The sequence below is a fragment of the Gossypium hirsutum genome, chromosome D09 (genome assembly GCF_007990345.1).
Source record: "Gossypium hirsutum isolate 1008001.06 chromosome D09, Gossypium_hirsutum_v2.1, whole genome shotgun sequence".
NCBI lineage: Eukaryota > Viridiplantae > Streptophyta > Magnoliopsida > Malvales > Malvaceae > Gossypium > Gossypium hirsutum.
In genome coordinates, this window is record NC_053445.1 from 1,987,525 (window position 1) to 1,999,989 (window position 12,465).

Below are 12,465 nucleotides of genomic sequence, written 5' to 3' on the forward strand. Positions count from 1 at the left end.
ATTTCGTCAATATTGAGCTCATCGTTCTCAAGTCTTAATCGCTCATTCTCTGTTAATAACATCTTATTTTGAAGCACTATTTCATCGATTGTACATCCTTGTTCTTCTGCAGTTGAATCCGTCCCATCACTGTTACCTTCAACCCACCAAAAAAAATCACAACCCTCGATCTTCATTTCTCATATACAACAAAAAAAATTAGAATATTAAAAATCTCAGAATAAATCTTAAACCCAAATTGCAACAAAATGTAAGTACACACAAAACCCTTTGTTTCTCACAAACCCAAATATGGCAGTTCAAACACAAACCCTAATTTACCTCTTTGAAGTTCACACACCCAAATAATTTTCTCACTTTGTTCTTTGAAGTATTTGTGTTGCAAATGCGAGTGCTTAACCCGCAATGGCAGTACAAAACTCTTTTTTGAGCACTTGATTTTTTTTGTTTGTAAAAGAAGACATGGTGAAGACGTGAAGGAGATGGAAAATGAAAGAGAGCACAAAACTCTATTTGTGTTGCAAATGAAAGTGATAGGAAGCGGGAGAAGTGAAGGAAAAAACGAAAGAGAGAGTCAAAAAGGAAAAAAAAATGATGAACAAATGAGGAGTAAACAAAAGAGATAGAAGAAGAAATGGTTGAAGACATGGTGAAGAAAAAATTTTAAAGGAATAATATTATTAAGTAATAATATTTAAAATAATTCAATTAAAAAAAAATGGTCCGGTCTTGAGAGTGAAACACATGGTGACGCGTGAATGGTCAGCATCGCCATATCAACAAAATCTTAACATTATTAGGCTCAGGTACCAAATTAGCGAACGAAAAAAGAGTTTGAATACCAATTTGGGACAAAAAAAATATAAATACCAATTTGTGAAAAGTGGACAAGTTCGAGTACTAATTTTATATTTAACCCATTAAAAAAATCCGATTTAATCAATTCAATCCTCCGGTTCAAATAAATTTTTTCTTAATTCAACTGATCCACAATTCTTGAGTCGATCAATTCTTGAGTCAACCAATTCAAAATGCTTCTCCGAACCACCCGGTTCTCGATTCAAACAACATTGGTTATAATGTCAATATTCAAATTTATTACCCGAATATGTTACCCACTTACAGCAACCAAAAACCACAGCTCATCTTTCAATACTCTACGAGACTGCCAAGTTAAACACCAAAAAGAATATGCAACCAAGCACATATGAGCAACACTAATGATTAGCAAGCAAGCTCCAAATTTTCATCCATAATTGTGCAATGAAATAAATTTCATGTTAAAAAGAGAATAGCAAATTTATTACCAGAGTTGCTGCATTGTTAACAATCCTTTTTTTTTTATATGAATGTCAAGCTTTCAACAAGGTAAAAGTATTTACATTAAACCAATTATATCAGAGAGTATCAATGACTGCAGAACCAAAGCATTTCAATCTCTCAGTATACTCCATTGCAATAATGGATGCCATTACTGCAAGGTTCTTTCCGTTTAGTGCTTAGATTATTCAAGCCCCATATCCGAATCGTTCGATCATCACTAGCTGATGCCAACATGTGAGGGTTTGCTGGATTCCAGCTCACACAATTAACAGCTCCGGAATGACCTGGTAATGTCTCTATAAGCTCCCCAGTGCCCCTATGCCATATATAGACCTAAACATATACAGTAAAACAAAAATTTTAAATTTCACTCTTAACTTCACAAGCAAATCAAATTCCACAAATTTACATTTAGAAAAGGTGCATGCATAATGTTGCATTGTTTAATCTATTTTTCTGCACTATACTTGCGACCTATGTTACTTTGAGTAGGAAGGTATGATCCTCCAAGAATCCTCTAAACACAGAATACCATAAAAAAATTTTGAACGCACCCATCTCAGAAACTTGTATGCAATATTCTGCAGACAGCTAATGTCTACGCTAACAAATTCAGGGCTCATAACATCCAGCCTATCCGCAACAAATAAAAATCTTACACTCCCTCTGTCTCAATTAAAATGTCACAGATGACATTTTTGGGCCAAACTTTTTAAGCTTTAACCTTAATTATTTTATATATTTTAATTAATTAAATTTTACATAAAAAAAGTATATTTAAAAACTATTTCATTAAAATTTTTATAATATTTTTTTAAAAAAGAACAAGAAGTTTCAAATTTTTGACTGCTAAAAATCAAAATGTGACAATTTTAGTGAGACAAAAGGAGTATCATTTTCAGTAAGATGAAGGCATTATAGAGAAGTAAACAACTAATGAGGCAGACCTGCTAATCATATTATGAGAATACTGCTTTCCATATTAGTCACAGGCTAACTTACTGCAAGAGGCTACATAGAACAATTTTTAAAAAAAGTCCATACCAGTGAGTCCTCGCTACCGCTGGCAATAAAAGCTTGCTCAAGTCCACCAAAACAAGATCGAATGATGAAGCGAGTGCGTTTATGGCCTCTATATTTAGAAACAAGCTTCGGATCACCCTCTATATTCCATAGATGGATCTCTTGGTTTAAAAGATTTATCAGTAAGAATCTACTGTCTCTAGATAATGAGAATGAAGTTATTGTTTGATCCTCTTCGATAAATCTCTCAACTTTTGCTTCCCTGTCAAGTAACAATATTGCTGTTTCCCGACAAATACTTATAATCTGCTTTCCATCCCCTGTTATTTCCAAATCAGAAATTTTTAGTGTTCGTTGCCCTTTCCAGCACTCTAGCTCTTTCCCATCCAATTCCCACATGCAGATACTCTTATCATTCAGACCTGAAAAGATCCACTTGCCATCCGGAGACCATCCACATGAAACCATACCAAGACCAGTTTTTCATAAACATGAAGACATTCACCAGAAGAGACATCCCAGCGCCTTACAACCTCTTCTGCACCACATGTCAGAAGTTGACGGTCATCAGGACTCCATGAAACAGAAGAGAGAGGTTTCTGGTGACCAGAGAGCTTATGTTTTAAAGATACTCCAGTTTCATAAACCTACAATGAGTCAAAATATTAGAATGAGAAAAATCAACCAATTGCTAGGGCTTTTGACCAAGCAAAAATACTGGTTTAAGCATCAAAACACAATAATACAATCCTTGTTCTTGAAATTTAAATCCAGGCAAGCGAAAATCCTGATCACCAAAATGCTTGCATAACTGTAGAGGTTCAGAAAAAGAAAAGTTGGCACCCAACCTAACAGGAAAAGACAACTATCTTGGCTTACAAACTTTATTCAACAGTTCGAAAATATTTTGATAAGTCAAGAAAGAGCAGTCTTTCTTTTTCAAGGAAAAAAAACCTTGTCTGTATGAAAAGAAAATTACACATTTCAGAGGTATCAAATTGACAAGTCACATGACGAACATGTGAGGAAGGATGATCAAACAACATCAAAGAATGAGTCTAGCCTTTTTAAAATCAAAATGAATTTATTGATTAGCTTGACTATTTAAACTATTTATCTTTGATGGCTTTGCTACACAGATTCCATCTTAGTATAACTTTTTTGACCTTTCTCCACTAACTTCAGTATAGCTGACCTTCGAAGCTGTTTTTTCTTTACATGACTTAATATTCTATCCTCATTTCCCTTTTAGCAATTTTCACACCAACTACCAAAAGCTCACAATATCAGCATGAGAAAAATGATGCTTACGGAGTTGAAGAAAACAACCATATCCAAGCCTCCATTATCTAATTTCATTCTAACCACCACCACAAAAAGTATCTCTTTTATCATATTCCAACATTTTTTATCTTATTACATCCAAATGCTTGCACAACAATAACCTTACAAGGGGGGGGGGACTAGCTTTAATTATCAGAGTTCTTTCTTTGTTTCATCCAGGGGTACTTATTGTTGCTAAGGCTCCGTTTGGTAGCAGCTTTTTTAATTTGTTCTTTGTTATTTGCTTTCCAACTCCAAAAACTTGCTAAAAAGAAGAAAATGAAAGAGAAAAAGTAAAAATCATATTTGATTAAAACGAACAAAGAGCTAAGACAATCCACATTCAAACATACTTCCTCCAATAAGTAACAATAAGAATCATGCATGCCCAGTTTAATCTCCAAGAAACCATGCTTCTTTTTATTCGTTATGTTGGTAGGAATTTTGTTGGATATGGAATAGAATTAAGTTACAAATTAACTCTAAGCTATTAAGAAAGATGCCAGAAATTGAACACTCAGAATAAGCATCCAAGAAGCTGACACATTACTAGATTTTAATTGACAGTACATAAAAATTACTAAAACACATTTCTGCAATGCAGTCTGAAAAACATAGTTGAAAATGCAAATCAATTTATTACTAGATGATGGGATTTAAAAAGTTTATCCTTAACAAAATCAACAGTATATGTTATACTCATGTTCCAAGTGAACAGCAATACCTCCCAAATGATTGCTGACTGATCATTAGACGATGAAGCTAAGTATTTTCCGTTATGTGAGAATTGCAAAAACCATACTTCATCAGTGTGAGCCTGTAATATCTGTTGCAAGAAAAATGACAAGGATTTTTGTTTAAAATAAGATAATAATTTGCAACTACAATTCACAAAAAGAAAAATGTAAAGCCCAATAAGATAAAATTTTGGGGAACGAATACGCACATTGATGGAGCTAAAATCTTTAACAAAAAGACCTGAAAAAAACTAGTGGACTTAAAATTGTATAGCTGCCAAGTGCACTTTCCATGAGTCTAAGAAGATATCTTTACGCTTTGAATCGCCATCACTTTCACTTGCAAGCTTTTCCCAAATAAATGAAAATGAATCATAAGTATAGTTTTTCTAATTAATATGAGGTTTATAATTTACTAGGAGAACATTACCGGTTGTTAATTGTTTGAATCAACCAAGTGGTGTACAACTGCACGTCAAGCACTAAAGGCAAAGCTGACTTAATGAAACTAAGGTTTAGGGCTAGTTTACCATTGAAGTTGAAAGGTGCAATGGAAAAATGCTTTTGAAAAGTTTGATAGTGTTTACCATTTCTATCAAAAAGTGCTTTTAAAAAATAAATGTCCATTTTAGACATGATACTGTAAAGTAAAAGATATGTTGGACTAGTTTAATGAGGATAAGTAATTTCAACCAAAGTACTTTTGCAAAAGCCAAAAACTAACAATTTTGGCTTTTTGGCTTGGGTTAAATTCGGGGGTTGGAAAAGCTACTTGTTTACCATTACTTTTGGTTTGAAATCATGGTTTGGGTTGAAAAGCACTATTCAACCTCAATGGTAAATGAAGCCTTAATGAACTATCAAACTTACCTGATCTTAATTATTCTTGGATCAAACCTATGGCTACCAATGAAAGAAGATATTAATGGACATTCACCAGCTTTGAAAAGACTCACTAGCATTCTTGCTAAGAAATCACATTGAATTCCATCTTTTCCAAACAATTCTCAAGCATCATGATTGGAACCTTCTGTGCAAAATTCTTCCAATCACAAAAGAGATAGTAAAGAGCTCACTACCTCAATTACAGACATCAAATCACTTCTTCTAGTCCATTTCTCTAATGAGTTCATCAATGTTAGATCTTTTTCTTTGGCATCATCCCTATTAAATGTGAGCCTCTAGGAACACATAAATGATAAGCAATCTTCTTCGATAACTTAAGATTGTTCTTTCCACTCTCATTTTCAGATCTTAACAACCTCTTTAACAAATTTTCAAGGCTAGTCAAAACAGGTAAAATGGTAGAGAATACCTCATGACTGCACACAATAAAGAACTTCCCATCCAATAAGTATTCGAACAATAATTTCAGTGAACATGTAAACACTGCAGTTTAAGCCTAACTTATAGCCAAATGCTTAATATTGATTCAAGACATAATATTCCATACAGATAAAGCAGTACTTAAAAGTTGATTTTTAATTTGCATAAAATTAACCCAAGAAAATAAAAAGAGAATGAATTGTGTACAATCTGTTATGTAATAATGCACAATGCACATGGAAATTTGCATCGATAAAAGAAATTGCTATCTTAAAATAAATAACAAAAGATGAATAACCAAAAAAAGAAATCTGATAAGCAGAACAGAGTCTAACCTGCAATGCTTGAGAAGGAATTTGATCTCTCCCACACTGATGATCAGAATATAGTGACATTTCCTTATCCAGAGAGTTGTGAAACATGCAAGCATCGCGTTGCAAGACGAGGGCCTGTTCAACTAAATGCTCCAACCTTCCTTCAGGGACCATAACTGTAGCTGGAAGCAGCTTCTGTAATTCTTCCAATAATTTGCTCCGAGATCTTGCCCTCACTGTATCTTGTTTCGGAGACCGAGTGGGAGAACAGTAAGATGGTGACACAATGTATGAAGAAAGCTCACGTACTCTACTATCATTGACACCAAGAGGTGCAATCTCAGTCCTCAATGTGTTCAGAGCATCCATTGCTTTTTCTTCATCCAAAAGTTCAAAGAACTTCTGTTCCAATATCAGAAAAGAGGCAGATTTTACTGTCCTTTCATCTGTTAGACCAATATTACGCAATGTGACAACACTTTCATCCCAATTTCCCTCGAGAATTTGCCGCATAAAGACATTGACCACAGAAGAATGTAATGGTATCCCTGACTCTTCCTCTAGATGAGCACCACTCTTTATATAACCAAGAGAGTATAATGCTTTTGCTATTATTCGGACAAATTCTACCTTATTTATTACTCCTTTTGAACCAACAACTTCTTCGCCCCCTTCAGACTGTAGGGGCCGAGCCATCAGGTCACACGAAGACCCAGCTACAGGCTCTTTAATAGTTGAACCGTTTGAAAGACGTCTCAATTCTTCAGAGGATAGTTTCATACGTTTTGAGGCTGGTTCATCATCCTCTACACCTCCCATGAAATGTGCACCTCAGCCCATATATTAAGTGGTACAGAAATGCCAATATGGATAAGTAAATGCCTCTATGAATCACTAGGAGCAAGCCCCTGCATAAAATGGTCAAAAAGGGGATGTAGTAGGCTCTTAAAGTTGGCCATAAGAAAGAGATAGAAGTACAGAAAAATTCAAGGATTATCAATGTGAGAGAAAAAGAATTCAAAATTATGAGAAGGTTACATCTTATTTCCTGAAAGTAATCGATTTAGTTATCCCTCATAAAAGGTGCATGTACAAACCTTTTTTATTTTTTATATCTAAATATCATTTCTTTCCCACATGAAAGTTCATAAAACCTTGATCCTCTTGATAGTTAAAAATGCCATCATACTACAATGCTTTTGAGTCAATCATCACAATGCAAACACAGAATTTCTACCGCAAAGAGAAAGATTTAGATTCAAAGAACAGGGGTATAAGGGAAAAGGCAGCGAGGCCCCAAAAAAATGAGAGAAAATAATAGAAAAGATTCAGGCCAGAGCCTAAATGGCATCCATAGGGCACTTCGGTTAATCTTAATAACTTTGAAAGAACCTTCATCTGTAGAGACCAGTTATCATATGAGGTTATAGCTAACTCATAATAATAATAAGTTCAATATAAGCTTCTTTCACAAAGAAAAATAGTCATAGGAACTTAAGTTTCTAGCTAGGAGAAAAAACAAAAATCTATTTTGATTAAGGCATCATCCCCCTAATATTGCACAGTTTACATTTCCAGCCATTATTTAAAACGTAACAGTCAAATCCAATCAACATTACGTAAATACCCCAACAACTGACTCGACCCATAGGATGTACATAATTGCAGCTGATCACATCACTTGTGGTTTACCTCCTAAGATATAACACAATGGTAACATAGTTGTCTGTCTAGAATAAAAATATTTACACTGTACAGCAATGGATATCGTATAGCCCACAAAAGGTACAATGGATAAGTCCACTAATTAGTTAGCCTAAGGGATCCAATGTAAATTGTACGATCTCAAAGTTGAAATTACAGCCAAAAATCAAATTCAGGTGAACTTTGCACCTGTAAGGCAAATTACAAAGATCACTGAGCTTCCCTTACCTTCTTCGAACAATTTATTAATTTAATATAACTGAAGATCCTACATATAAATAAGAAAAATAATACATCATTCTAGCTACAAACATGACTTTAGCCCCAATAATTTGCATTGGATGTGGAAAAAAGAAAAGAGGAAGATTCCATTAATTTGACATAACTAAATATGGTATAAATATAAAAAAGAAAACCAATATAAGAACTTAACCTCAACGTATTTGTATCCTAAAGGAAACAAAAGGTACATACAGTACCAATATATCATTCAGAGATTGTTCTTACCATACTATTCTTCCAAATTGCAGAAACATTGCTTCCAAATTAGTCATATTTGAAGCAATTCTACTGCTATTATCATGATTTGCTAACACAATCTGACATCAAACTTTGTTGTTTTTGAAAATTTTCTTTGTGATAAAAAGATTGATGTTTATAATCCTGTGGCCAACTATAAACTAGAAGCAATTGGGAGTTTGGGAGTACCACCTTTGCTACTTTAGTTCACAAAGCTGCACAAGTGCAAATTGTTAACAAATTGTGGCAAAATTGGGAAACTTCAATCATGACTTAGACAATTAGAGTAAAGTTAACATTATATACATCTTTAAATCAATTAGTTGTTATACATTTGCATCAAACTAGAGTCAAAATGAAAAGCGGAACGTAGACATAAGCATAAAGGACTGACAAAGAATAAGGTTTGTTTTGCTAGGATGGTGACGAAAATTGAGCAAAAACAATTCTTAATATCAATGTGCAACCCTGAGAAGATTGCAGATTTCAAAAACCTAGCTGTCAGCTTAAAGGTCTAAAGTCAAATGCTGAGTTGGTTATAACATGTAATTAAGTAATGAAACCTGCATTTATAATTTATTGGAGGAATCAGGCTGCCGCAATATCTATAAATGATGAAGTTCAAGCAATACAAATTACATTAAAAATAAGATGATTATAACAAAAGAAAAAAAAAGGAAGGCCCTTTTCACCAGCAGTAACACGCAGAGCGAAGAAATAAAATGGTTTGAGATCCAAATTTGAGTAAAATCAAGTTCTTAGCAGAAATTATGCAAAACCCACATCAGAAATACAATAAAAAATGTAGTCTCTAAGTACCAAGCAGATAAAACTAATAACATAGAAATATAGTTTAAGAAAAAACAAAAGCTTAGCAGATAAAACTTATAACATAAAAATATAGTTTAAAAAAACAAAAGCTACTAACCAATTAGCTCTAAACCAAACCTTACCCAAGACCAGCAAAAAAAAAAAAAAAGATTGCAAGGTAAATCAGCACAAAATCAGCAGCAAGAAAGAAAAATCTGGAATACCCACAAAGGGATTGTGAACAAACAAGCCGATTCAGATCAGAAAAAATCGGATTGAGAAACCAACTAATCAAGAACCGTGAAAGAACTGGAAAATATAATGATTAGGAACAAAAACGATTACCCTGTTCTTATTTGTCGGCAACCACTTGATTTTATGCAACAAACAGAGGAAATAAATCGAAAGAAAAAAAAAGGTATAAGGGATTCAAATCAGATGAAAAAGTCTAAAGGGGTAACCGCACCCAAGGGCAAGAAAGGTAAGCGTTTGGTACCTTTGCAAAGGGGTAGAGCACGAGATTTTAAGAGCTTTTTTCCCTTGTTTTTTCCTTTGCGTGGAGGAAACCACCTCAAATGGGGGCTATAAAGAGCGTGAGAGGATGGCTTTGTGCCTTTAAGAATTGAGCTATTAGCTTGAGGAAATGGGGCTTTTTGAGCAGTTTCAAATCCAGGCCGTACATGATCACCGAAGCCTTGATGATAGATTGGGCTCGTAGCAAAATCAATGGTCTTATGTGATGATTACTTTGCTATATCTTTTGTATAATGAATGTTTTTATTATTATTTTGGGACGGGTAAAAGTATTAGCATGCTACTAAGAGTCAATTTGTATTTTTTTATATTTATTTAAAAATAAGTAAATTAATCTTTACATGTTAGATTAAAAAGTAAATTAATCATTACTGTTAAAATTTTCATTTATTTCTACTTTTAAAAACTAGCATGGTACGAAATAACCAGATAGTTACACTTGACATGCCTCGTATACCTCATGCTGACATATGGTGACTAGTTTTTAATAGTAGAAATGGATGAAACTTATAATAGAAGGACCAATTGTTTTTTGATTTAATGTACGGGGACGAATTTACCTATTTTTTTTTAGTAGAGGGCAAAACGCAATCTAACTTCTAGTACAAGTGTCACGGGTCGCGGATCAAAGTGTTGGAAAAAATCAATTTGAAAAGGGTTTTCTTGCACAACAGAAAATAAAAATTTTGAAAACCAACCTAGTTTGTGATATTTATAGCAATAAACCTTAGACCGAAAACGTACTTGTGTTTCCAGATAGACGGATCCTTGTCGTTCCTGGCTTTCAACCAAATGGTCTTCTCCACTATTCTTGTACCACGAATTGCCTCGAGTGTGGGTTTGATCAAATTGAATCAAACACATAAACTAGAAATAATTTTTTTTCTTTTTGGGTGAAAACGAAAATTCTCTTCTCAAATAAAAACCGGTAGAATCGTTATTCCGGAAAATATATTTAATTCTTAGAGATTAAAAGTCCCTTTATTTTCGAACAAAATCACAATATTTTAAAATTTTGTAAATAGTCCTATCATTGACATCTATTTATATGGAGAAAAGGTAGGACCATTGTTGAATTAAAGAAGTTTATTTGAAATAGAAAAACACTCTCTACTTAAAGTAGGATTAGGGTTGGCGGCATACCCCTAGAATTCCTACTAAGGTTGCTGCCCCTTCATATTCCATGAGGGGATTTTGGATCACTCTCACATTGGGTCCAATTACGAGTACTTCCCAGACTTTTCGACCTAGTACTTTGTAATCTGATTCAACTTGATTCTATTTTTCTATTTCCCAAAATAAATTTCAATATTTATATTTAAGTAATTTTCATCATAATTTCACCTGACGATTTTACCTTTGATAAAATTTATGAGAAAATATATTTAATATTTTATCATTTAACTTGTTCACTATGACCGTATGATTTATTTTTATTTTTCGGGCTTTAAAATAGCTCAAAAACATAAACTCAATCTTCCAATCATTTTTTAGAATTCTTTGTTAATTTCTAAATGAATTCATTTCTCATTTTCATTTTCATTTCCATTTCTATTTCCATTTTATTTTGAGAAAACCACATTCATTCCTAAATGATTCCATTTTCTCCATTTTCATTTTGGAGAAAACCATAACCATTTCTTGAATGTTTTACATTTCTCTATTTCTATTCATTTTATTCATTTTGATTCAATATGCAATTCATTTATGGTTTTAACAAGCTAGCAGAGGGACCGATTAGACATATGCAATTGAGGTTAAATCATTTATAATTAAGTTCCATCTTTTCGCCTATTAATTATAAACTCATTTAGTCACGAAGTTATTCCACTATAGTATCGTAACTAAGCTCTCCCCAACGACATACTATTACAAAAGCAACTCGATTAGTACTCCTCCAATGACCTTGTCATAAGTGTATTACCCTTATAGGATATCATTAATCTCTTTGGGATAATATTCGGTCTCCCATTATGATGCTATTTTATCTCATAGTAACCATTACATCTTCCTTCATAAAAAGCCAATTACTATCAAATAGTGATCAAGTCATCCATCATAAAGACGAACGACCTCTGGCCACGTTTACTTTTCATCAACCATGTAATGCCAATGAGAGGATATCATTTACCCATGTCTCAAGCTATGAATTTCACTGTTGTGAATGACGCTACATACTGTAGAAGTCGTATAAGCAATGCACCAACTTTCGATTCCTTATCTATTCGAACTCTAGCTTTTACTTACATAAAAGTGTGCAAGTCACACATACATAATCTGTCATCCACTCAAGATTTAGGTATGCCACACTCTGAACGTCACAAGTAAATAAATCCATAAACGGATTCAAGATATATTATTCTTGTGTCCTGTTTGGTGTACTGTTAGTCCAGTCAGTCACATATATGTCTCTATCTTCTGAGAGTAGTCCATTCTGATGCTCAAGACAAATCATCTCTCCAGTTAGACTTGATAGACGACATATTAGTCTTTTAATAGGTTTGTTCATTTTCGATTAGACTAATGACACGTTTAGGTTCATCTACTAATATAAGATGTCTTTTTGTATTACGATCTGACCACGTAATACCGCTTAGTATTAGTTTAAACATTAGACAACCAATGAGCAACATTTTCTTCCATTTTGCTTTGCGTGCAAAACCCATATAAGGACAATCATACAAAGTATATTAATTTAATCTATGAATTTGTTTTATTAACCAATTTGTTTGAAAAACTTACAAGTTTGCAAACAAATATGCTACACTTAGGGCATTAGATCCAATACAAAGTCTATGATGAATGCACACAAACTGTTCCATAGAGGTTATTTGACCAAATGGGGCTCATTT

General features: G+C 33.5%; 1 protein-coding gene across 1 annotated transcript; it reads right to left on the reverse strand.

Annotated features, from left to right (window-relative positions):
• Nucleotides 1-1,273: 1,273 nt before the first annotated feature.
• LOC107939031 (WD repeat-containing protein 26 homolog) lies at nucleotides 1,274-9,702 on the reverse strand. Its single transcript, XM_016872317.2, is given in 6 exon segments — nucleotides 1,274-1,656; nucleotides 2,368-2,825; nucleotides 2,828-2,993; nucleotides 4,394-4,495; nucleotides 6,068-6,954; nucleotides 9,425-9,702. Coding segments are annotated over 5 exon segments (1,740 nt in total). The 5' UTR covers nucleotides 6,866-6,954; nucleotides 9,425-9,702; the 3' UTR covers nucleotides 1,274-1,440.
• Nucleotides 9,703-12,465: the final 2,763 nt, after the last annotated feature.